General features: G+C 42.0%; 1 protein-coding gene across 1 annotated transcript; it reads left to right on the forward strand.

The window, feature by feature from the left end:
* Positions 1-553: 553 nt before the first annotated feature.
* On the forward strand, positions 554-23,546 carry klhl5 (kelch-like family member 5; the record flags this gene model as incomplete). The annotated part of the gene is made up of 13 exons (XM_083909233.1): positions 554-1,155; positions 4,652-4,840; positions 10,935-11,071; positions 11,167-11,363; positions 12,704-12,916; positions 17,773-17,959; positions 18,153-18,377; positions 19,693-19,768; positions 20,697-20,783; positions 21,348-21,422; positions 21,586-21,723; positions 22,295-22,466; positions 23,490-23,546. The coding sequence occupies 13 exons, from the start codon at positions 554-556 to the stop codon at positions 23,544-23,546; spliced, it is 2,355 nt and encodes a 784-aa protein (XP_083765359.1).
* Positions 23,547-23,592: the final 46 nt, after the last annotated feature.

Below are 23,592 nucleotides of genomic sequence, written 5' to 3' on the forward strand. Positions count from 1 at the left end.
TAGCACAATGTTGTTCCGTCCATCACTTCCTGTGTGCAGCATGGTGCATCATCAAAGCGCTGCTATACTGATTTGTTTGAATACATTGACTTTTTTTTTTTTTTTTTTTTTTAATATATAATACACTTTAAACTGTATTGGTCTGGCTGAACAGTGATGAAGATGGTGATGATGATGATGATGATGATTAAGCGCCGGACAAAATGCCTGTGGTCGCATTATTTGGCAGGACTGTGATTTGGTCTTAGTGGAAAATGTTAGCGGTCTGTTTTGTGCATGAAAAGAAGTATTTGGCGCTGACGCGAAAACTCATGCTTTCGAGTCGCTCATCATCATCATCATCACCCCCTCCTCCCTCCCTCGCTCCCTCCCTCTCATCTCCCCACATACTCCGCGGTGTTCCGTTGACTACCTCCAGTCGCAGTTACCGGGCGTGCGGTTGCCAGGAGAGACGCGCCATCCGTTGAGCGTGCCTCTTTAACGGCAGAGCGGTACCAGTCACCCCCCCCTCCACCCTCCCCGCCCTCGCCATTTCCTCGTATCGAACCCTGGAATGTCGAGCGGTAACTCGGGCTCGTCCTCGCGGAAGGAGTTCGACGTGAAGCAGATCCTCCGGATCCGATGGAGGTGGTTTGGTCACCCCGCGGTCCCTCCGCCTCACTCCCCGCCGCTCGCAGACTACCTCTCTGGAAGGAGACCGGACGTCAGCTCCGGAGACAGAGCGTCCGTTAGCTGCGGTAGCAACTCCGGCAATTCAGCGGGCGTGAGCCCCAGCTCCGGGGGTCACGGCGGTCTGGTGGCCAGCGGCAGCGCCGGGTCTAACCTGTGTAACGGCAGCAGCAGCGGCAGAAAGTTTGCAGAAGCAGCGGGGAGTCGCGGCGGTTCAGGAGGAGCGACGGGGAGCTCCTGTCCCCGCTCCTTCAGCCAGCCGGAGTGCAGGAGCGCTGCCGCGGCGGCGGTGTCGTGGGTCTCCCCGCCGTCGCACCGTCGCTCTCGCCCGGTGAAGTGCATGGAATCGTCCGGCGATGCTGCGCTGGTGCCCGAGCCCTCTGCTCACGGAGCGGTAGAAGAGGCAGCGGCGGCGGCGGCGGGAGTGGCAGCGGGGGGAACCGAGGAGAACAACAACCACCCGGACACAGACTCCAGCTCCTGCAGGTAAGAGGGAGGAGGTCCAGGTGCTTTAATTAACGCTTTTAATCAAAACTCTGCAGGATCATTTAAAGCTACACATGACATAATCATATAAACAAAACCTTTAACATGTTTGTGCAAATAAATAACTGATAAAATAATATTTTTTTTGTGAATTAAGCCCAAAAATGTCAATTTAATGCTTTTTTTTCTTATGCAACCTTGATCCACTGCTTTTCAATTGTTGGTGAAATAGTTTCCATATATTTTATTGGGATCTGGTAAATTTTGGCAGATTACTCACTCATCTTCTACTGCTTTATCCTCCACATGAGGGTCAGGGCAAAGTTGACATAGGGCAAACGATGGGGTCACACCCTGGACAGGTCACATAGAGACAAACAACCTATGGTCAAATTAGAGGGTCCAATTCGTCTAATTTCCCTAAATCTGCATGTTTTTGGACTGTTGAAACCCGGAGAACACACACACACACATGGGGGATAACATGCAAACTCCATGCTCCTTTGGTTACTCCATGGCATTATTAACAAGGTGAATAAATGAAAGATTGTGTTCACTTGTGTACAAAGAAAATTGGTTGGATTTAAGTGAGAGGAAGTTGGTGCGGTAGTTGCAGGGTCACCGATTAGAGACGTGCAGGAGGAAAAAACATGGCTGAGTACCTCTGGGACGGCATGCGGTCCACTGATTCCTCCTCTCCCAACCTCTTAATGACTTGACCGACACAAACACAAATGGAACACTCTTGTGAATATGGGATGTTCCGAGTTAAATTAATAATATGGCTCTGCACACGCAGCTGCACTTGACATTTATATCGCTTCAGCAATCCTTTATGCTGTGCATGTTTGTGCAGTGTGTTACGTTGGCCGTGGTCATGACAGGGTTTAAGTCGCGGTTGCTACGGAGACTGCAAAACAAAGCAACTAGGGCAGCATAAACTCCTTTTTTCTTTTAAAAGCGCATTTGTTCAGACTCACCAATTTATGTTTTTATTATGATGCAGCAGTAGATGTGAGGGAATAAAGAAAAGCAATGCGAGTGTTTGTGCGTTCACTATTCTGGCTTAATGATGCACCTTGAAAGGCCTCCTCATTCTCCGTTTTCCCAAGACACACCTCAGAAAATAAACGATTCACAGCATACACATTTTATTTTGCCGGTCCGTTATAATGCAAGGTTGTAATCGTGATGATTATTGGAGCCCAGCATGTATTGTACAGCTATGCCCTTTTGCACATGTTATGGTTGCCATACCAACACAGAGGCTGGGCTTTTCTGCAGCATGTTCTGCAGCTCTGTGCTATGTAAGTTGTGTGATTTATTGTGTGTACGACGCTATTTATCCTCTTCCCCCCCTCCTGAGAGCTCCTGTGCACAGTGTAGAACACGGGTGGCAGAATACCAAATGGGATCGTGGGAACAAGGGACGCATGCTGAGTCCCGGAGAGACTGAAGCCCTGATGTGGCTTTGGCTTATTATCCTCCTTCTTTTTCTCTTTTACTTTCTCATCTCACCTGAACTGACCCTCTCTATTTTGTTATCTTCTTTCGTTACTATTCTTTCACATATAATGTGCCTCATTGTGTGCTAGCGATTTGCCTAAGGCACTGATTGACAATATGTCCTTGTCTGGTTCAGGGGTTTAAATATCTGGCTGCACGGTGGTGTTGATTCACCCCACACACTCGCTCTCTCTTTCCCCCCCTGTCTCATTTTCTCCTTCTCTGTCCACGTTTGAGCGTCTGTCGGGCTTAATTAAATAGACTTGAAGGCAGCAGCGTGCTGCTTCAAAGCCATCTCTTCTGGCTGTATTTAGCCACACTATTTGTCTACATGCATGCGCGCACACACACACAAACACACAAACACACAGCGAAGCGAGCCAAAAACGCCTCCTTGGAGGATAATAATAGGATGGAGAAGAGGGAGCGAGAGACGGCTGAGGCAAAGATGGATGTTGGGACAACGTGAGAGAGGTTGAATGAAGTGAATGATCAATGACATTAGATTTTAGATTTAGGCCTCCACATGTTGGTCCAGGATGTGCTCTCCTTCTGTTTTTGATCTCTACCGAGTCCTGGATGTTATGCTGCTAAATGTTCTAATAGTTTTGGGTATTCTGTCTGTTTGATGCTTTAAAAAATGGCAAAATGGACTGTGTTTTAAAGCAGACCTAGAGTGGTCTTATGGCACATATATGTGAGTTATGGAGGTCTACTTACATACATTGACTTGTTTTTATGGTCAAAAACCACAGTTGCTGTAAACGAGCTGATCTAAATCTCTCCTCACTGAAGCTCTCATCAGTCAGACTGAAATCCCACCCCCAGAAGACAGAACTGTGTTGTGATTGGCCACCCAGTGTAGAGCCTTCCCAACTGTCTTGTGATTGGCCAATACGTGGAAGTGACGTAATTAGCACACAGGCTCTCAGAAGCGCAGCAGCTCCCCCTCTGGAACGGTGGATGCACTGCTACTCAGAGTCAGAAGACACTGTCGCCTCCACAACGGACATTCTTCTTCTCCTGCGGTTCAATGTACGCAACCGGATGTGCCCGGACTAGTGCCCGGAGCAGGAGGATCACCAAAAAAAGCAGCGTTAATTGGTACTCCCGTTCTATGGGAGCTTTAAAGACTTTTTAATTATTAGGGTGGGTAAAAATCCTTAAGTGACCTCTTTTACATGATGACATTATGTGATCCTACATGAAATATTAATAATAGCATAACTGAATGATCACAGAAGCTAAAACTCCCCAGGAAAATAAAGAAAGTTATGCAGAGACGACACGCTGTATTTGCAGAGACGACAGCTGTATCAACAGTAGCTTTACAACAACAACGACGACGACAGTGTTTTGTTACCAAATTGTACAAAAAAAAACACCAACTGGAAAAGACTATTTCTGTTCAGCTGTTGGGTTGAAGTGATATTTTCCTCTTCCTTTTTATATCTTTGTGCTGCAGACAGAGCCAGTCGTGCTGCTGCTGCTTCTGCCGTAAAAATGGAAGTAACTACTCGTAAATTAAACGCTGGTTTGGGAACCATGATGGCTGCCTGATGATTCACAGGGTAGCAGTAGGTATATTTCAGTGCTCATCTTTGATGAACACACACATGCACACGCGCGGCAATTATTCCCTCTCGGTTACATGCTCTCACCTCATTGGCTCAGAGAAGAAGAAGAAGAAGAAACAACAGCCTTAGGCTTCAACACTTGAAGCCATCTTGGCCCCAAACTCTGCTTTTTTCCCCTGTTGTTGGTGTGGATACAAAGAAGTTGGTTGCTTTGGGGGAAAAAAGAGTAAATGACTGCTCATACAATGGGGCTGAGCTCTCCACAGCTTTAATTGGGAGCTTTTATTTTAAGTGGGCTAAATTTATCTGGCCATTCACTCCTTGTAATTGAACCATTAAGGAGTATATTTGTGCGCTTCCGCTAACAAAACTGCCTGTATGTCTGAAATGTCTGTGTTTCTGTGTCGATGCAGGACGTCCAACAGCAGCGCCACGCTCTCCTCGTGCGTCTCCATGGAGCCGTGTGCGGGTCCGGAGGACTGCACGTTCACCGCCATGTCCCACGCCGACGCCACCTTCCGCAAGATGGAGAGCTACCTGAGGAGCAGGCAGCTGTGCGACGTCGTGCTGGTGGTCGGAGAAAGGCGGATACCTGCGCACAGGTAGGACCAAAAGAGGATTTTATATACGTTTGCTGACCCCCTCTTCCTCCTTTTTGGGAACTCTATGGACACACACAAACATACACTACTGTTCAAAAGCTTAGAAATGTCCTTGTTTTTTAAGGAAAAGCACCTTTTTTTTTCAATGAATATAACATTAAATGAATCAGTAACCAGCAGGAACCTATTGTTCCTGTTGAGATTATTATTTTTCTCCGACATTGCGCTCACTTTTGAGGGCGTTAATGTCCATAAAAACTCTTTGAAATTTGGCACGGAGGTCAAAAATCGGTGAAAAATGCGATAGTGGAATAGGGCAGCGCCCCCAGAAGTCAGGTCATGGATAGAAAAATGTTGTCTGATTGGGAAATCGCGAAATTTGGTGAGTTTGTCAGGTTTACTCCATAGTTTCTTGGGGGAATTTTTGGGGAATTTTTGACGCAAGAGAAAGTCCAAAATTGGGTGTCTAAGTCCCACATAGCAACCATCTCTCCAGTGTTCTAATGGTACTTTGTTTTTGCTAATGGCGTTAGAAGGCTATGGGATGATTAGAAAACCCTTGTGCAATGATGTTAGCACAGCTGAAAACAGTTTTATTTGGAATAAAAATCATTATTTCTAATCTTGCCGATGTCTTGACTATATTTCCTATTCATTTTGCTGATGAATAAAAGTGTGACTTTTAATGGGAAACGCGACAAAAATTGTACAGGTGACCCCAAACCTTTGAATGATAGTGTATGCACAGTCACACATACTGTACTGTGTACACACAGTACTATTTGGGAAAGAAGCAGCACGGCCACAGTCATGCTCATGAAAGTCCCCTTTTATTTTGGTGGCCTCTTTGTATCACATGTTGAGAAGTCAGCCTTTGAATCATGCATCAAACACACACACACACACACACACACACACACACACACACACACGTGCCTGTCATCCACCTCATAGGCCCCCTCACTACACACTGCTCTGTGGTGGATGCTCCCTGGGCATGTGGCCACTGATGCAGCAGCAGCAGCAGCAGCAGCAGCAGGAGGAGACAGAACAGCGGCCCTTCACCAGCAGAAAGGACTCCCTTTTCTCTCACTGACACTTCCTCTTCTGCCTCATTTGATTTAGTCCTCCAGACACAGATGGTGACAGACAAAAGACTCGGCTGTTTTGAGAAGCCTAATGGTGTATGTAAATGTGTACGCTGGCATTTGAAGTTGTGTGTGTGTGTAGAGGGTGGTAGTGAGACGTCTTTGTTTGAAAGTGTGTGTTTGGTTTGCAGTCGATGGATTGAAGTGCTTTTCTTGGAACAGAACATACACCCCCCCTTACTCGCCTCTCTGTCTTACGTATACACAAACAAATGCACCATATGTGCTAAATAGGCCACTTGTATTGTACATATACATTGCTGTTCAAAAGTTTGCCGTCACCTATGCAATTTTTGTTGTGTTTTTCATTAAAAGTCGGACTTTTATTCATCAGAAGAGTTGCAAAATGAATAGAAAATATAGTCAAGACATTGACAAGATTAGAAATAATGACTTTTATACCAAATAATGATTTTGACCGTCAAACACAAGCATTTTCAAGGGTTTTCTAATCATCCAATAGTCTTCTAACACCATTAGCAAACACAACGTACCATTAGAACACTGGAAATGGGCCTCTACACACCTATGTACATATTCCAATAGTTGTTTACCACATTAACAATGTATAGAGTGTATTTCTGATTCATTTAATGTTATATTCATTGAAAAAAAGGTGCTTTTCCTTCAAAAATAAGGACATTTCTAAGTGAGCCCAAACTTTTGAATGGTAGTGTGTTAATTATACAGAGTTGGGGGCTGTAACCTTCTGTATGCATGCATGCATCATCTTGAAACTCCCATTTTGGGCACCACTAAAACCACTGCCTTCCATAACTGACGTTAATGTTTTTTTCAGAGACCTCTGTACCATTATTGTAAATCAATACATCTGCTTCTGTGGCCTGTGTATATATACTCATCTGTATTTTAAAGACGAATAATCTACGTGTAGTCTAACCCGATAAAGAAGAGTTCATTGCACACAGTTTTTTTTTGCTTCGTCATGGTCGATTAAACCAAACATGGGTTTATTTCTAAAACCTGACTGAGGCTGGAGAATTGGAAACACCCATTACAACAAACAGTACAGCCCTCTGTTGTGGTGGATGTTTTTGATCACGAGCTATTCAGTAAACAAAAATGCTGCCTATTACCAACCCTTTTAGATTCATCCTTTCATTTCATGTTTTGGTCTGGACCAAAGAGGTTAGTAGCAGATTGCATTTTTTGCAGCAATAGCAATAACATGTCCTGCAGCTTGGGAAATACTGTAGTAAGCGAAGCAAGATTTCTGCCACAGTCCTTTTCCACTTGTTGTTGTTCCCCGCTATGTTTTTCCATTACTGTGTTCTCTGTACACGTTCGCATGCAGTGTTCAGTTTCCAGCTCTTGCCCTGCTTTCCTGACTCTAACTCATCTGTTTCCTGCTCTCATCACCGCGGCGTTCTGTCTGCGCTCTGCTGTTTCCATTACAGCGCGACACACACACACACACACACACACACACACACACACACACACACACACACACACACACACACACACACACACACACACACACACACACGCCCACACACTGCCTGCCATGTCTTCACGATGCCGTGTTGTGTTTGTGTGTAAATAACCCACTGCTGTTGTAACACATCTTTGACATCTGTGTCTGTAAAACACACACACGCACATATATGTCCGTGCTACTGTCCTTTAATGGACTCGCGCTGATTTCCAGCCATTATTTTCGGAATCGATTAATCGAGAAAATAATCAACAGATTAATCGATTCCGAATGAGTCGTATGTTCCATAAAATTAAGGAAATATTCACATTGTTTTAATAATGAAAAAAAAGCTTCAAACCGATAAATCGATTATCAAAATAGTTCACGATTAAAGGTGTATTATGTCACAGAGACTCAGGTGTAATGTTCATATAACATACTGAACTCACCAATAGCCAAAATATTCCCATTAAAAAAAATCTTTTGCAGCCCGTAAATCATGTTTATGTTTTGAAATCATGCAAAAGGCATGTAGCGCCACCTACCGCCGTCTACCGGTCATTGCAGTCGGTAGAGTCTCAGCTGCCGAGCGCCTACCGGTTTCCAGTTACGACTGAGTTACCATGGCGGAGAAAACGAAACCGTAAAAGACCTCGGTATTTTGAATTTGAGTGTAGTAACCGTTTTTGGCCACATTCTTACATATGGCGCCTTTAATTTAGTAATCGATCGATCGTTTCAGCTCTACTGATTTCCAGTCTAAACGAAGCATTTAATCCTAAACTTAACCATAACCAGTTAATGCCTAACCCTGACCTTAATCTAATCACAATTCCTGAGCATTGAGAAATGAGGGTACGCCTCATTAGGACTGAGTTTTGGTCCTGACAAGGTCTGTATTTATGCCAGAAACAGTTACAAATATTAATGCACACACACACACGCACACACACACTCACACACACGGAGAGTCACTGCTCATCTACCGCTTGCTTCAGGCGATCTGTCAAGGTCCCAGTGACACACTCGGTAATGAGATTATACACATGTACACGGCTCATACATATTCAGAGTATATGCACACATGCAGCCACAAAGAACACATAGTGAAACCAGTCTAAAATATTATGGGCATTAAACCGCTTTATTGTGGGCTTGATCAATTAAATCAGGATAACTTGTGTGACTTGTCCAGACAGTAATGTGCAAAGGTTTGGTGTGGAAAAAATGCTATAAAGTAAGAATACTTATACACAAATATAAATTCCAATTGTTTGTTTGTTTGTGAGCTAATGGAAGAAAAGTCAATTCAATTCTTTTAGGTACACTTACACAAAGTCACAATACTGTATATCATTCAATATTCATATACAAAGAGCTAGGAATTAAAAATACCACACATTACTTATTAAACAGTGACTCTCTGATACATTTTTAATAATTTCTTGACTTGAAATGTTAATAGATTGTCGCAGTGGGGGAAATGAAGTGACTGACCTTATGATAATACTTTGCTGTCCTTCATCTTTCTCTCTCTATAGGTTTGTCATTTTTTTCATTGCCCTTGCATCAAACATATTCCTCTCCCTTTTTTTTTTTGACCTCAGCTGGTGTGACAGACGATGTAAATTGAATAATCTCTGGTTGGACTGAAGGGACTTTTTTTTCTCCCCTCCATTCATGTCAGGACTTGACTTGGATGAGCTTGTGTCTTCATTTATATCGACTTTTTGAGAGGATATGTGAGTTATTTGAAAAATAAAAGTGCAATTTCTCAAGATAACAAGCCATGGGTAGGGGAGGGAAGGAAGGGAAATGAAAGTTAATGCACTGCTGTTTGATTTTTGTAGCAGTTAAATGTCTGAGGCTCTCTTGGTGTAGACAAACATCTGGAGAGGCCTCAGGCTCATGCAAAGCTTTTGTTTGCATAGATTTATTCCACCACAGACCTCTACATCTCTAAAGAGAGAGGAATACAAGTGGTGAGAGTCCCACTCTGAGCAGGGAGGGAAGTAAGGTAATCGATGCATCGCTGTAATTAGAAATGTTAATCACGGCTACGGCACATACATTGTGCAGGATTGTACATGAACTGTTGAAATAAATACAGTTCTTTCTGTGCCCTGAGTTTTGGGATCTTTTGACTCGAGAAAGTGGCCAAAATTGGGTTAAATGCTATATTTTTGTCGCACATTTTTTGTCTAAGTCGGACATCGTTGTTCTGATTTTAACCAAACTTGGTACCCTTGTTGCAATCATGATTCCAATCGAATTCCCAATGTACTTCCATTAGCTCCGGCCACCCAGAATTCAGCCGTTTTGGAATAACAAAAATGGCTAGTCTACGCAACTCGTCCTAGCACGTTTGAGCTAGCCGCGTCAAACCCAGTCCATATGTTCTAGAGAAAAGTTGATGATTAACAGTTGTCAAAGGATTTTCTCCACGTCAAAAGCTGTTGAGGGGGTTAACATGCATAAAAACTTTTTGAAATTTGGCAAGGATCAGGTCGGTGAAAAATGCGATGGTGGAATAGGGCGCGAACCCAGTCATAGTCCCAGGGCTCTATAGCGCCCCCAGAAGTCAGGTCATGGTCAGAAAAATGTTGTCAGATCGGGACGAAGTTGGTTGAGTTTGTCAGGCTTACTCCAAAATTTTGGGAATTTTAGACGCAAGAGAATGTGGCCAAAATTGCGTTAAATGCTAATTTTTTTCCCTTTTTTATTGTGTCTAAGTCGCACATAGTTGTTCCGATTTTAACCAAACCTGGTACCCTTGTTGCAATCATGATTCCTAACAAATTTCTCTACTTCGAAAGCTGTTCGAGGGGGTTAACGTACATAAAACACTTTTTGAAATTTGGCACAGAGGTCAGATCGGTGAAAAATGCGATGGTGGAATAGGGCACAAACCCGGTTGTGGCCCCAGGGCTCTATAGCGCCCCCAGAAGTCAGGTCATCTTCAGAAAAAAATTGTTGAATTGGGACAAAATTTGTTGAGTTTGTCAGGCTTACTCCGAAGTTTCTTGGGGAATTTTTGACTCATGAGAAAGTGGCCAAAATTGGGTTAAATGCACGTTTGTACTAGCCGTGCCAAACTTGGTCCATATGTTCTAGACGAGTGCATTTCTTGGCGTCAAAAAGGCGTGGCCTCAGCGCTCCGACAAAGAGGAAAACTACTTTAAACTATTTTAACGTATCATGACTGTGAGTCCTACGAGCGGTCCTAGTTTAAACTTAGACCATAACAAAGCCGTCCTACTCCTACTCCACGTTTGTTGTGACCTTTTAGTCATGCCGTCATAGACTTTGACATCAGACATTAGATGTGTTCAGCCACATAGGGCATTAGAGTGTAACAGGGGATGTGTTATATCGAGGCCTCCTCCTTCTGTCTCTGCTCCATCAGTCCAGACTTGTCTTGTCAGCAAGGTCAGCGTTCCTCTGTGACTCCATTACAGCTGTCCGTCCTCTCTTGACTAATGGCCGACACTCTCTCCTCTAACAGACTGGTCCTGTCGTCAGTATCCGACTACTTTGCGGCCATGTTCACCAGCGACGTGCGGGAAGCCAAGCAGGATGAGGTGAAGATGGAAGGAGTGGACCCCGATGCATTGTGGGTCCTGGTGCAGTATGCATATACAGGTACGCAGCCTTATTTTTTTTAATGATGTGATGTGAATTTAATAAAAATATAAAGCATTGAAAGAAACCTCCTCTCCTTCCACTCTTTTGTCCAGGACGTCTTGAGTTGAAGGAGGACACCATCGAGTCCCTGCTGTCGGCCTCGTGTTTGCTGCAGCTGTCACCGGTGGTTCAGGCCTGCTGCTCGTTCCTCATGAAGCAGCTCCACCCCTCCAACTGTCTGGGCATCCGCTCGTACGCCGACGCTCAGGGCTGCCATGACCTGCACAAGGCTGCTCACGCCTACACCATGGTGTGTGTGTGCAGTTTTCTTTGAGAGATCAAGGTCTGAAAATGACGATGTAGAACGAAGACGACGCAGATAAATGTTAAAAAGAACATTATTCAGTTTTTCTTTCACCACTCTTTGGTAATTTTCCAGCTTTTGGTGTTGTTTCGGGTTCCTCATTCACAACGCACCATGTTAACATCGTTGCCACGCAAAAGGTTGCTATGGTGACAGTGATTTATCTCCTTTATTGACTTAATTATTCGTTCTTTTCTTGCTCTCCTGTCTTTACACAGCGTTTTCTTCATGTTCCTCTATTTCTTTCCCTCTTAAGTAGATTATTGTTCAACTTCAATCTGTGGTAATTATGTCGTGGAGGTGGATTTACCCAGAGCTGCAACAAACGATTATTTTCACACACAATCGATGAATCGCTCGGTCCATGAAATGTCAGAAAATGCTAAAACCTGGAAAATAACGATGTTCTCGAACCAAAAATGATTCAGTTTGAGTGATTTCTTTGTTATGTGGAGCAAAGAAACAAAGAAAACATTCACATTTAAGAAGCTAAAACAATCAGAAATCTTGTTTTAATCATGAAAAAAGCTTCAAACCGATTAAAGCGGCTCGTTTACAGCAACTAGGAGGTTTTTGACCATAAAAACAAGTCAATGTATGTAAGTAGACCTCCATAACTAACATATATGTGCAACAGGACCATTCTAGGTCTGCTTTAATCGACTATCAAAATAGTTGACGATTAATTTAGTAATCGATTAATAATCGATTAATTGTTTCAGCTCTAGATTTACCTGGGTTTGACGGTCTGCATTCACTTTCACAGACTTGTTAAAACTCAAAGGGTCGTCACAGAGCGACCCTACCTTGGTAGAGAGGATCTTTTTTTGCAGAAAACAGACCCAGGTTTCGAGAACCAGGTTTTCTTTGGGTTCTCCAGTTTCCTCCCACAGTCCAAAAACAGGCAGAGGCGAATTGGACGCTGTAAATTGACTGCAGGTGTCAATGTGAGAGTGATGTTAGCTGGGATTGGCACCACCAAAGTGGTAGACGATGGATGGATGAATGGATGAATGGTAAAGACTATCATCTATTTATTTTGGGAGTAGGCTACATTTTCTCCAGCTCCCGTCATCCATCTCTCTCTGACCTAATGTCCTTTTGTTGTTCTTTTCCTCGACTCCATCCAACCGTTGATTGCTTTCTCCACTCAAAGCCTAATTTATTTCCACTTCTCATTCCTCCTCTCTTTTTGTGCAAGAAATTATTTATCGACCCCCTCCTCATTTGAAACGAATCTGTAATCACATCTCACTCTCGTCGCCCATTGTTTATCTGTCCACCAGGATCACTTTTTGGACGTGGTGGGAGGCCAGGAGTTCCTGCTGCTGCCGGTGGAGGAGATGGAGAGGCTGCTCACTTCAGATGACATCCACGTGCCGGACGAGGAGACGGTGGTGACCTCTCTGCTCACGTGGGTCCGCCACGACTCTGCCACGCGGCAGCGCCACCTACCTGTGCTGCTCGCTCACGTCCGACTGCCGCTGCTGCAGCCGCAGGTGAGAAAACCATCGAGAAGGACCAGACACTTGACAAACTAAGAGATCCATTTGACGAACCAGGAAACAAAATGCTTGCACACTACGTTGTGTCAGACTTTTATTCATCAAAAGAGTTGCAAAATGAATAGAAAATATAGTCAAGGCATTGACAAGATTAGAAATAATGATTTTGCTTTTTGTCAATGAACCAGCAAAACTGTGCTAACATCATTGCACAAGGGTTTTCTAATCATCCAATAGCCTTCTAACGCCATTAGCAAACACAATGTACCATTAGAACACTGGAGCTACATATTCAATTAAAAACCAGACGTTTTTACCACATTAGCAATGTATAGAGCCGGGGTCTCCAACCTGCGGCTCTAGAGCCTCATGTGGCTCTAGAGCCTCATGTGGCTCTTCAGCCTCTCTGTAGTGGCTCCTTCTAGCGTTGAAGAAAAAACAATTTATGTTTTTCACACATTTTTGTCAAGATAAAGGCGTAAATAAACATGTTCTGATGTTTTATCCGTCACATCCAGTTGAAGTAAAAAGTAGTTTTTTCTACACTTTAAAGGTTGGGTATCAACTTGCGACAAACTGTGGTTCTTTAAATAGAGTATATACATGTGTAAAAAAAAAAACTTTACATGTGATTTTATCTTCATTTTTAGGATCAAATAGGTCTTTTGCGGCTCCAGATTAATTTTAATTAATTTTATTTGGGTGAAGAGGGGTCAAAAATGGCTCTTTTCATTCTAAAGGTTGCCAGACCCCTGGTATAGAGTGTATTTCTGATTAATTTAATCTTATATTCATTGGAAAAAAGGACATTTTTCTAACTGTCTGCAAAGGACTAGTTCCACTGGTTCAAGAAGAATATCTGTGAATATATTATCTAACCCTATAACCAAAGACGGTTTCATATTACGAGCATGGTCTACGCTCAAGTTTTAAGATTTGTTTGGTTTAAGGGACGATGCAGAAATACAGAAATGCTCTGTCAGAGGTGTTCAATATCGTCACATCTGCTTCACATGATGATCTGCTGGTTGTTTTTCATCGTCTCACTTGTCCCTCGTATTGTCTCGTACTCGCTCCGTCACCACTTTGTCTCCGTATCCTCTTTAGGCAATTAGAGGATCAACTGTAGATCACAACTATGACTCTGTCTCCCCCACGTTCTTCCTCCTCCTCCTCCTCCTCCTCCTCTCTCCTCTAAGTAGAGTCCCTGCCTGTTAATGTGATGCAGAGAAGTTTATATGCTGGGCAGAGCCTCGGTTATTGCCTTGGGCTGTAGACACACACACACACACACACACACAAATGTTTTAAACCTTAATTAAGTATGATATCTCTCTTAACTGCAGCTAAATTATCTGTTCTTTTCATCTCCCTCATCTGTCGTTTCCCCTCACTCTATAGAAAGTGTGTACGGCAGTAAAACTCCCCCCCGTTTGCCTTCACTCCTCTTTCCCATCTTCTCCTGCTGCTGCGACTATACTACAGCGGCGTACGGCACTTCAGATATATGGCTCTGGCCTGGTCAGCTGAAATCACAAGGAGCTGTAACATGTGACCGGGGGGAGAAGATGGATGGCAGGGAGGTGAAGGCAGCGGAATAACAATAGAGGGTTGATTTTTAGCCTTTAACGGTACATCATCACCACCACCGCTGCCGCCGCCGCCGCCGCCACCGAGCATAACTGACAAATACATCAGCATTCAGCAACCTTCATGAGCTGTGAAATGCCAATAAAACATTTAAATATAGATCAATATTCTTCATCCAATTAGATCTCATTCTCCAACTCGGTAATTGTATGATTACTCATCATGTGGTGGTGTCGATTCACCGGATTAATATGATTAATCTCTGCTCGTGTGGCTGTAAAATAAACCAGAATTGAATCATACATTCAGGGCCGTTTCTAGCTGTTTGGGGGCCCTATGCGAGATACTATTTGGGGGCCCCTATTTTTTTTTCAAACTCGAGGTAGAGATTCCTAACTTTTTCTGATTACCCCACAAACACTTACATGCGTTGCAAATATATGCATAATGAATGCATCCAATACATGCAAATAAAGACAGGTACTTTTAATTCTCAAAAATATAATAAAATATGAGTCTGAACTTGCAGTTTGGGGGCCCCCTGGTGGCTGTGGGGCCCTATGCAGCTGCATAGTCCGCATATAGCAAGAAACGGCTCTGCATACATTAGTCATTTTGATATATTAAAAGAAAATGCTGGGCCAAAATGAATAGAGCAGAAATCAAACTGTTAGAGAAATCAAAGTGTTAACACATTTAAAAGCTGAATGATGCTGCAGGATTCAGGGATCATCAAAATAACACAATTTTAAATCATTTCACTGAAAGAATTAGTAAATTTAGCCAAAAACAACTTCAACTTTTCCTCTGGGACTACTTTACAGAGAAAGGTGATTACATTACTACGTGTTTGCAGCTTATTTCTGTTGATTAAGTGACAATTTGGCCAATTTTAATAGATGTAATCGACTACTAAATTAATCGTCAACTACAGTATCTTGATAAAAACAAGATTTTTGATTGTTTTCAGCTTAAATGTAAATATTTTCTTCGTTTCTTTGCTCCACATAACAAAGGAAAATCATTAAAAACTTCATCATTTCCAGGTTTGACAAAAAAACTGGTGAACATTTTTAAATGTTTTCTGAAACGATTACTCGTTATGCTTAATCGTGAAAATAATCAACAGATTAATCGATTTATGTATAAAATAATCGTTAGTTGCAGCTCTGCAGGATTTGTGTGTGTGTGTGTGTCGGTCTGTCTTGTTGCAGGATATAAAGCCTGGCTTTGCATAAAACTTGAAGACAAAGGGCTGGTGCTCGTAAAACCATGTCTTGTAAAGGAAATTGAAGGGGAGGGAGAGTGAATTTAATGTGTGTGGGAGTGAGTGAGTGAGTGTGTGTGATGTAGGTGGACAAATACATCCCTGTCTCTTTAATGTTTTTAAGTATCAGACGAGACAGAAAGAGGAGCTTTAGTTACTCCTCTGTCCACCGTGAGGTGAAGAGAGGACAGAGAGGAGAATGTGGGGGGTGACGCCTGGTGGATTCAGTCCAATCTCATCCTCCACATTCAATTTTTCACAGCGTGATGGAAACATAACAGAGAAGCGAGGACAGGCACTTTATCAATCTCTGCCCACCTTTATCGCCCACTTGTATAAATAAACACTGAAATAGGGTTTCACAGTAATTTGCCCCCCCGTCTGTGATTGTACGCAATAAAAGTTTTTGGGGTTTTAAGCTGCTTATCCGTTTAACACGCTGTATGCTCTGCACGTCGAGCCGGGGGAAATTGATTTTTACATTCAGTGACCAAGTCGAATTATTTGGGCCAAATGTTTCTCTTTGTAGGGCAGAGGGGGAATTATGAGGCACAGTGCAGATGAAAAGAAAACATTATTTTAGTATATATATATATATGTGTGTGTGTTTATGTGTATATATATGTGTTTGTATGTATATGTATGTATGTGTATGTATATGCATATCTGTGTATATGTATGTATATATGTATACATATGTGTGTATGTATATATATATATATGTATGTGTGTATGTATATATATATATATATGTATGTGTGTATGCATATATATATGTATGTGTGTATGTATATATATATATGTATGTATATATATATGTATGTATGTGTATGTGTATGTATATATGTATGTATGTGTATGTATATATATGTATTATATGCATATATGTGTATATATGTATGTGTATATATATGTATATGTATATGTATGTATATATGTATACATATATATGTGTATATGTATGTATATATGTATACATATATGTGTATATGTATGTATATATGTATACATATATGTGTATATGTATGTATATATGTATACATATGTGTATATGTATGTATATATGTATACATATATGTGTATATGTATGTATATATGTATACATATATGTGTATATGTATGTATATATGTATACATATATGTGTATATGTATGTATATATGTATACATATATGTGTATATGTATGTATATATGTATACATATATGTGTATATGTATGTATATATGTATACATATATGTGTATATGTATGTATATATGTATACATATATGTGTGTATGTATGTATGTGTATATATATATATATATGTGTGTATGTATGTGTATATATGTATGTGTGTATGTATATATATGTGTATTATATGCATATATGTGTATATATGTATATGCATATATGTGTATATATATATGTGAATGCATATGTGTGTGTGTATGTGTATGTATATATGTGTGTTACATATATATATATATATATATATATTTATACACATATATACAGTATGTGTGTATATATATATTTTTTAGCAGAGTTCACTTAGAGATTCAGTGGTGTCGTCTATGATATGTGTGTGTGTGTTGCTGTGGCGAGCGGATATGGACTATAAAACTGATGAAACTGATGAGATGTGGAGGAAAGATTAGTCCTCTCGTTGTGTCAGATAATCAGTGTGTACTTGCTGTGTGTGTGTGTGTGTGTGTGTGTGTGTGTGTGTGTGTGTGTGTGTGTGTGTGTGTGTGTGTGTGTGTGTGTGTGTGTGTGTGTGTGTGTGTGTGTGTGTGTGTGTGTGTGTGTGTGTGTGTGTGTGTGTGTGTGTGTGTGTGTGTGTGTGTGTGTGTGTGTGTGTGTGTGTGTGTGTGTGTGTGTGTCAGAGTGGACAGGACTAATGCCTGCCGCTCTGATCTAATCTCTCAAATCAATGAGAGGAGCAGCTTTCCCTCAACCCCTCATACCTCCACAATCGCACACAATCGCTTGTTTTGTGTGTTCTGTACGTAGTTCCTGGCAGACCTCGAGTCCAACCCTCTGCTTCAGGACAGCGTGGAGTGCCAGCGGCTGTTGATGGAGGGGATGAAGTATCACCTCTTGCCCCAGCACCGGCCCCTGCTGCAGAGCCCTCGCACACGTCCTCGCAAGGCCACCGTCGGGGCCATGTTCGCCGTGGGCGGCATGGACGCCACGAAAGGTATACCGATCACAGGAGCGCGAATCCAAACACATTATTATGAGGCTAATTCAGAATGTCTTTGGGCCCCATACGTTTGAAAATCAGTAGGTGAGAGGTGGGATTCAACATAAATAAATAAAGAAGGGCCCCTCACACAGCCACAGTTGAAAAGGCACATTCTAAATTTAAATCTCATGTGTGTGTTTTCCAGGTGCGACCAGCATCGAGCAGTACTGCCTGCGCGGCGACACGTGGCGGCAGGTCGCCACCATGAGCGGGCGGAGGCTCCAGTTCGGCGTGGCCGTTCTGGACGGCCGCCTCTACGTGGTCGGGGGCAGAGACGGACTCAAGACCCTCAACACTGTGGAGTGTTACAACCCGCAGAGTAAAACGTGGAGCGTGATGCCTCCCATGTCGACGCACAGGCACGGACTAGGTGGGAAGCTTCAATTTACTCTGATATATATGTATTATATTAAGGCAGTGTTTCCCTGCAGAATCTTAATGACTTTTCCTGTGATGGCAGCTCCAGACAAGCGAGCATGCAGTTTTCTCACACAGTGACAGTGACTGTTAAACCTTGGCCTGTCCACTTGCCTCCTGTGGGAACATGCACTGCTACAGCTGAGACTCTGACGACGTCTGCCGTCCTGAAAGGATGATAAAAATGTTATGGGGTAGTTTGACAGTGCACTGACACAGTGGGATCTCTAGTGTTGCCAATGATGATACTGAGGGACAGACAGATGTAGGGAGTGAGTCAGGGAGTCCTTATTTCTGAAGGAACAGCACTTTTTTCATTGAATATAACATGAAATGAATCAGAAATACACTCTGTACATTGTTAATGTGGTCAACGACTATTCTAGCTGGTATTTAAAGGTGCATTATGTAATAAATCTAAAGCAACTGGCCATAAAATCCTCCTAATATGTCACAGAGACTCAGGAATAATGTTCATATAACAAACTGAACTCACCAACAACAACACTACGTACAAAATATTTGCATTAAAAAATATATTTTGCAGACTGCAAATCATGTTTATGTTTTGAAATCATGTTTTTGCATGTGGCGCCACCTACCGCCGTCTACCAATCATTGCAGTCAGTAGAGTCTCAGCTGCAGAGCACCCACGGGTTGCCAGTTACGTTAGAAAACGAAACCTAAAAGACCTCGGTATTTTGCATTTGAGTGCAGTAACCATTTTTGGCCACATTCTTAGATATGGCACCTTTAATGTACATACCCAGTTTAGAGATATTAAGATATTTTATTTATTATCCCTGCTGTAAAGTAGCAGATTCTCAGCAGATGAGAAAAGAACACCTCACTAGCAGATAGAGAGTCAGTGTTGGACACGTATCAACAAATTAAATCCAAAGCTGATTTGATTTACCCTGTGTATCTTGTGTGAAGGACACTTTCCCCACACATTTTAATTACAGCATTTTAAAAAGACACGGGGTGCATGTGTGTGTGTGTGTGTGTGTGTGTATGTGTGTGTATGTGTGAAGGGTGGTAGGGATTCAAACTCACATCTGGCACTGCACAGATGTTAGGGCCCAAATAAATCCTTTGAGTTTAACGAACATGCTGCTAACTCTGCGTGTGCGTCTAACGGCTGCACACACACACGCACACACATGCACAATGGTTGTTCTTAAACAAAAAGTCCAAGTGGATTGTGTTTGTTTTGTTTAGGCTGCCGTGAATTAATCATGCTCGTGTACCGTGGTTGTGTGTCGCAGGTGTAGCCGTCCTCGAAGGCCCCATGTACGCAGTGGGAGGACATGACGGCTGGAGCTACCTCAGCACTGTGGAAAGGTATTTCACAACTGATCAAATACAGTATAATCTAACAAATGGAGTTATTGCTAGAGCTGCAACTAACGATTATTTTCAGAATTGATTAATCTGACAATTATTTATATATTTGATTAATGAAGTATTTAGTTGGTTGGAAAATGTTGATTTCTCCATTATGTGGAGCAAAGAAAGAACCCAGAAAATATTCACATTTAAGAAGCCTATCAATTTAGTAATTGATTAATAATCTAATTATCACTGCAGCCCTGGTTATTACTCTATTATTTAAAGGTGCATTATGTAATAAATCTAAAGCAACTGGCCATAAAATCCTCCTAATATGTCACAGAGACTCAGGAATAATGTTCATATAACAAACTGAACTCACCAACAACAACAGAGTACAGACAAAATATTTGCATTTAAAAAAAATCTTTTGCAGACTGCAAATCATGTTTATGTTTTGAAATCATGTTTTGGCATGTAGCGCCACCTATTGCCGTCTACCAATCATTGCAGTCAGTAGAGTTTCAGCTGCCGAGCAACCACGGGTTGCCAGTTACGCCAGAAAACGAAACCTAAAAGACCTCGGTATTTTGAATTTGAATGTAGTAACCGTTTTTGGCCACATTCTTACATATGGCACCTTTAATGTATTGTAGCTTATTAAAACGTATGTAGTTGTGATGTTAGCCATGCAAACTGTGATTAATTTCATCAGTTGGCTTCACATTAAATAAGTTACTTTATATAATGTGAGAAAATATGTTATCCAATCCAGTTTGACCTCTAAATAACAGACGAAAGATCCAAGATATTGTTGAAAAATTAGTTAAAATGGCACATAATTCAATTTGAGAACCAGCACATTTAATTAATAAACAATTGAATTGCCAATCAGTATCTAAGAAACTAATAAATACAAGTTCTATTCCGTTTCTTCTAGGTGGGATCCCCAAGCTCGACAGTGGAGCTTCGTTGCCAGTATGGCCACACCCAGAAGCACTGTGGGCGTGGCTGTACTCAAGGGCAAGTAAGTGAGCACGCCAATTTAAATATTGTACGTTAGCGTCACTTTCATGTAACAATACAGTGGTTTAATAGCTTAATAAAGATGTAAAAAAAAAGAAAATTGCACTTTTCAACAGCAGCTCCACAAATAGCAGCCAATTCAGACGAATCAACACCCCCCTTTAAATGTTTTCAATAAAAACTGAACATTGTAACCCTCAGGGTTTATTGCAGCAGGACTGCATTGTTTGTTTTTTTTGCTCGGTATAAACTGCCAAGGGAGTGTATTAACGTTTATGTTTGATAAGTTCATTTGCTAGGAGTCTCCTCATTTGCCCCCAGAATTCTCCAGCAGCAGCAGCAGCAGCAGAAACTGCAATATCGCCCCATTGTTGTTGTTATTATTTTAGTGGCTCAGAGAGACACCACAGTGGAAGGGCTTTATAGGTGTTAATTAATACAGAAACAGCTGCTTTGTGTTGTCCACGGATGCAGGCACACACACACAAACACACACATGCAATACTCTAAGGGAGTGTTTTGTGCGTCTCTCCGTGATTGTAGCATCCTCTCTGTTCTTCCTCAGGTTGTATGCAGTCGGAGGTCGCGATGGTTCGTCCTGCTTGCGTTCAGTGGAGTGTTTCGACCCACACACCAACAGGTCAGAGACGTGGGACGTTATTTGAACACAATTAAGGATGTTAGAATAGACCACTGTCGAACCATTTCCGGCAAATAATCGTCTATGAGAACAAAAGAAAGCACATTTTGGAGAGATTTTAATTTAGTTTTGTCTTTCTGGTGGTTACAACCTACATCCACAGATGGAGCGGTTGTGCTCCAATGGCCAAAAGGCGCGGAGGAGTGGGCGTGGCCACGTGGCACGGCTTCTTGTACGCCATCGGCGGTCACGACGCTCCGGCCTCTTCCCTGGCGTCTCGGCTAAGCGACTGCGTGGAGAGGTGAGTCTGCGTGTATGGGTGTTACAGTTGTGATATACAGGGTTCCTACGCAATAGTATGGAATTTGATTTGAGTCATTTCCAGGTCTGGATAAGTATGGAAAACGGGAAAAGAGTATGGAAAAATTTTGTTTCCAGACCATTATCTCACTTTCTAAAATAAATACAAATCAAAACAACTTACTAACGCAAAATAGCCAACCTGTAGATCACGTGTCAAACTCAAGGCCCGGGGGCCAGATGTGGCCCACCACCTCATTTTATGTGCCCAGCGAGTGATTAATTTTAATCTGTGTTAAAATAGGTCTATGCTGTTTTAAGGCGTGCGTTGACCATAAACTACATTTCCCACAATGCATGGTGATTGCGTTACGCACAAAGTGACGGCACCGCCACTCGATCGCAGTATGCTTATTGTATATGCATCATGCGACGAGTGAAATTGAATAAGTAATAAATACAGAAAGTTATTTAGCAATATGTTACGGAGTAGTTACCTTTTATTTTACATTATAATTGGTTACAAATGGTTACATTTATTTATGAAAGTAAGTGTGTGTTTGTGTGTGCAGGTATGACCCTCAGACAGACATGTGGACGGCGGTCGCCCCCATGAGCATCAGCAGAGATGCAGTCGGCGTTTGTCTCCTCGGCGACTGCCTCTACGCCGTGGGCGGTTACGACGGTCAGGTTTACCTCAACACCGTCGAAGCTTACGACCCTCTGACCAACGAATGGACGCAGGTAACGCGCGGAAAATCGTCTTAGTAGTAGTAGCAAAAACAGTCTCTCGCTTCGTTCCTGTTTAATTCTATCCCGTTTTATGTAAATGTCTGTTCTCCTCATGCTGATGTCGTCCTTGTCGCTGCTGCAGCAGCAGCAGGAGAGAGAGAGAGAGAATGAGAGGAGACTCTTTCAAAGTTAGAAGCATCTCATTCAGCTCAAGTCTGTCACACTTTATTCCCCACACCCTGCGTTTTCCTCTGAGGGTTTAAAAAAAACAACAAAGTTACAGGAAATCTGACATTTTTAGGAAAAACGTGCCACGCTGAGAACAAGAAAAGCTGTAGATGTAGGTGGATATGGAACCTTTTATATACTCGCACAGATGTATGAGGACAGACAGAGGAGTGAGGGGACTTTAAAACAAACAAACAGGCACACATTTGTTGTTTATTCTGTCCTAGTAGTCGTAGTAGTCAAGTCAAAACACATTAATTCATTGCCCACAATTCATATGACATAGGGTGAAAGTTGCTAGTTCATCCATAAGATGAATAGATGGATGTATACTACACAAAAATGCAACAAAACATTGAAAAAAAACAACAACAAATTGTCAAATTCAATGCATAAACAACACGTCTTGGTCTTAAATCTGACCTAATGGAAATGAAAAGTCAATTCTTGTATTGATTTAAACTTACTACCGTTCAAAAGTTTGGGCTCACTTAGAAATGTCCTTATTTTTGAAGGAAAGGCCTGTTTTTTTCAATGAATTTAAAATTAAATGAATCAGATATACACTCTGTACATTGTTAATGTGGTAAAAATGTCTGGTTTTTAATGGAATATCTACATAGGTGTAAAGATCCAGTGTTCTAATGGTACATTGTGTTTGCTAATGGCGTTAGAAGGCTATTGGATGATTAGAAAACCCTTGTGTTTGACGTGCAAAATTATAATTTTTGAATAAAGATCATTATTTCTAATCTTGTCAATGTCTTGACTATATTCTTGCGTTTTCCTCTTGTTCTTCATTCCCAGGTCGCTCCTCTGTGTCTCGGCAGGGCCGGCGCCTGCGTCGTCGTCGTCAAACTGTGAAAACCCTAGAGGATCCACCTGCCTATACACCAGAAACACTTCAGGT

This window comes from Microchirus variegatus (genome assembly GCF_963457635.1).
Source record: "Microchirus variegatus genome assembly, chromosome: 23".
NCBI classification, from domain to species: domain Eukaryota; kingdom Metazoa; phylum Chordata; class Actinopteri; order Pleuronectiformes; family Soleidae; genus Microchirus; species Microchirus variegatus.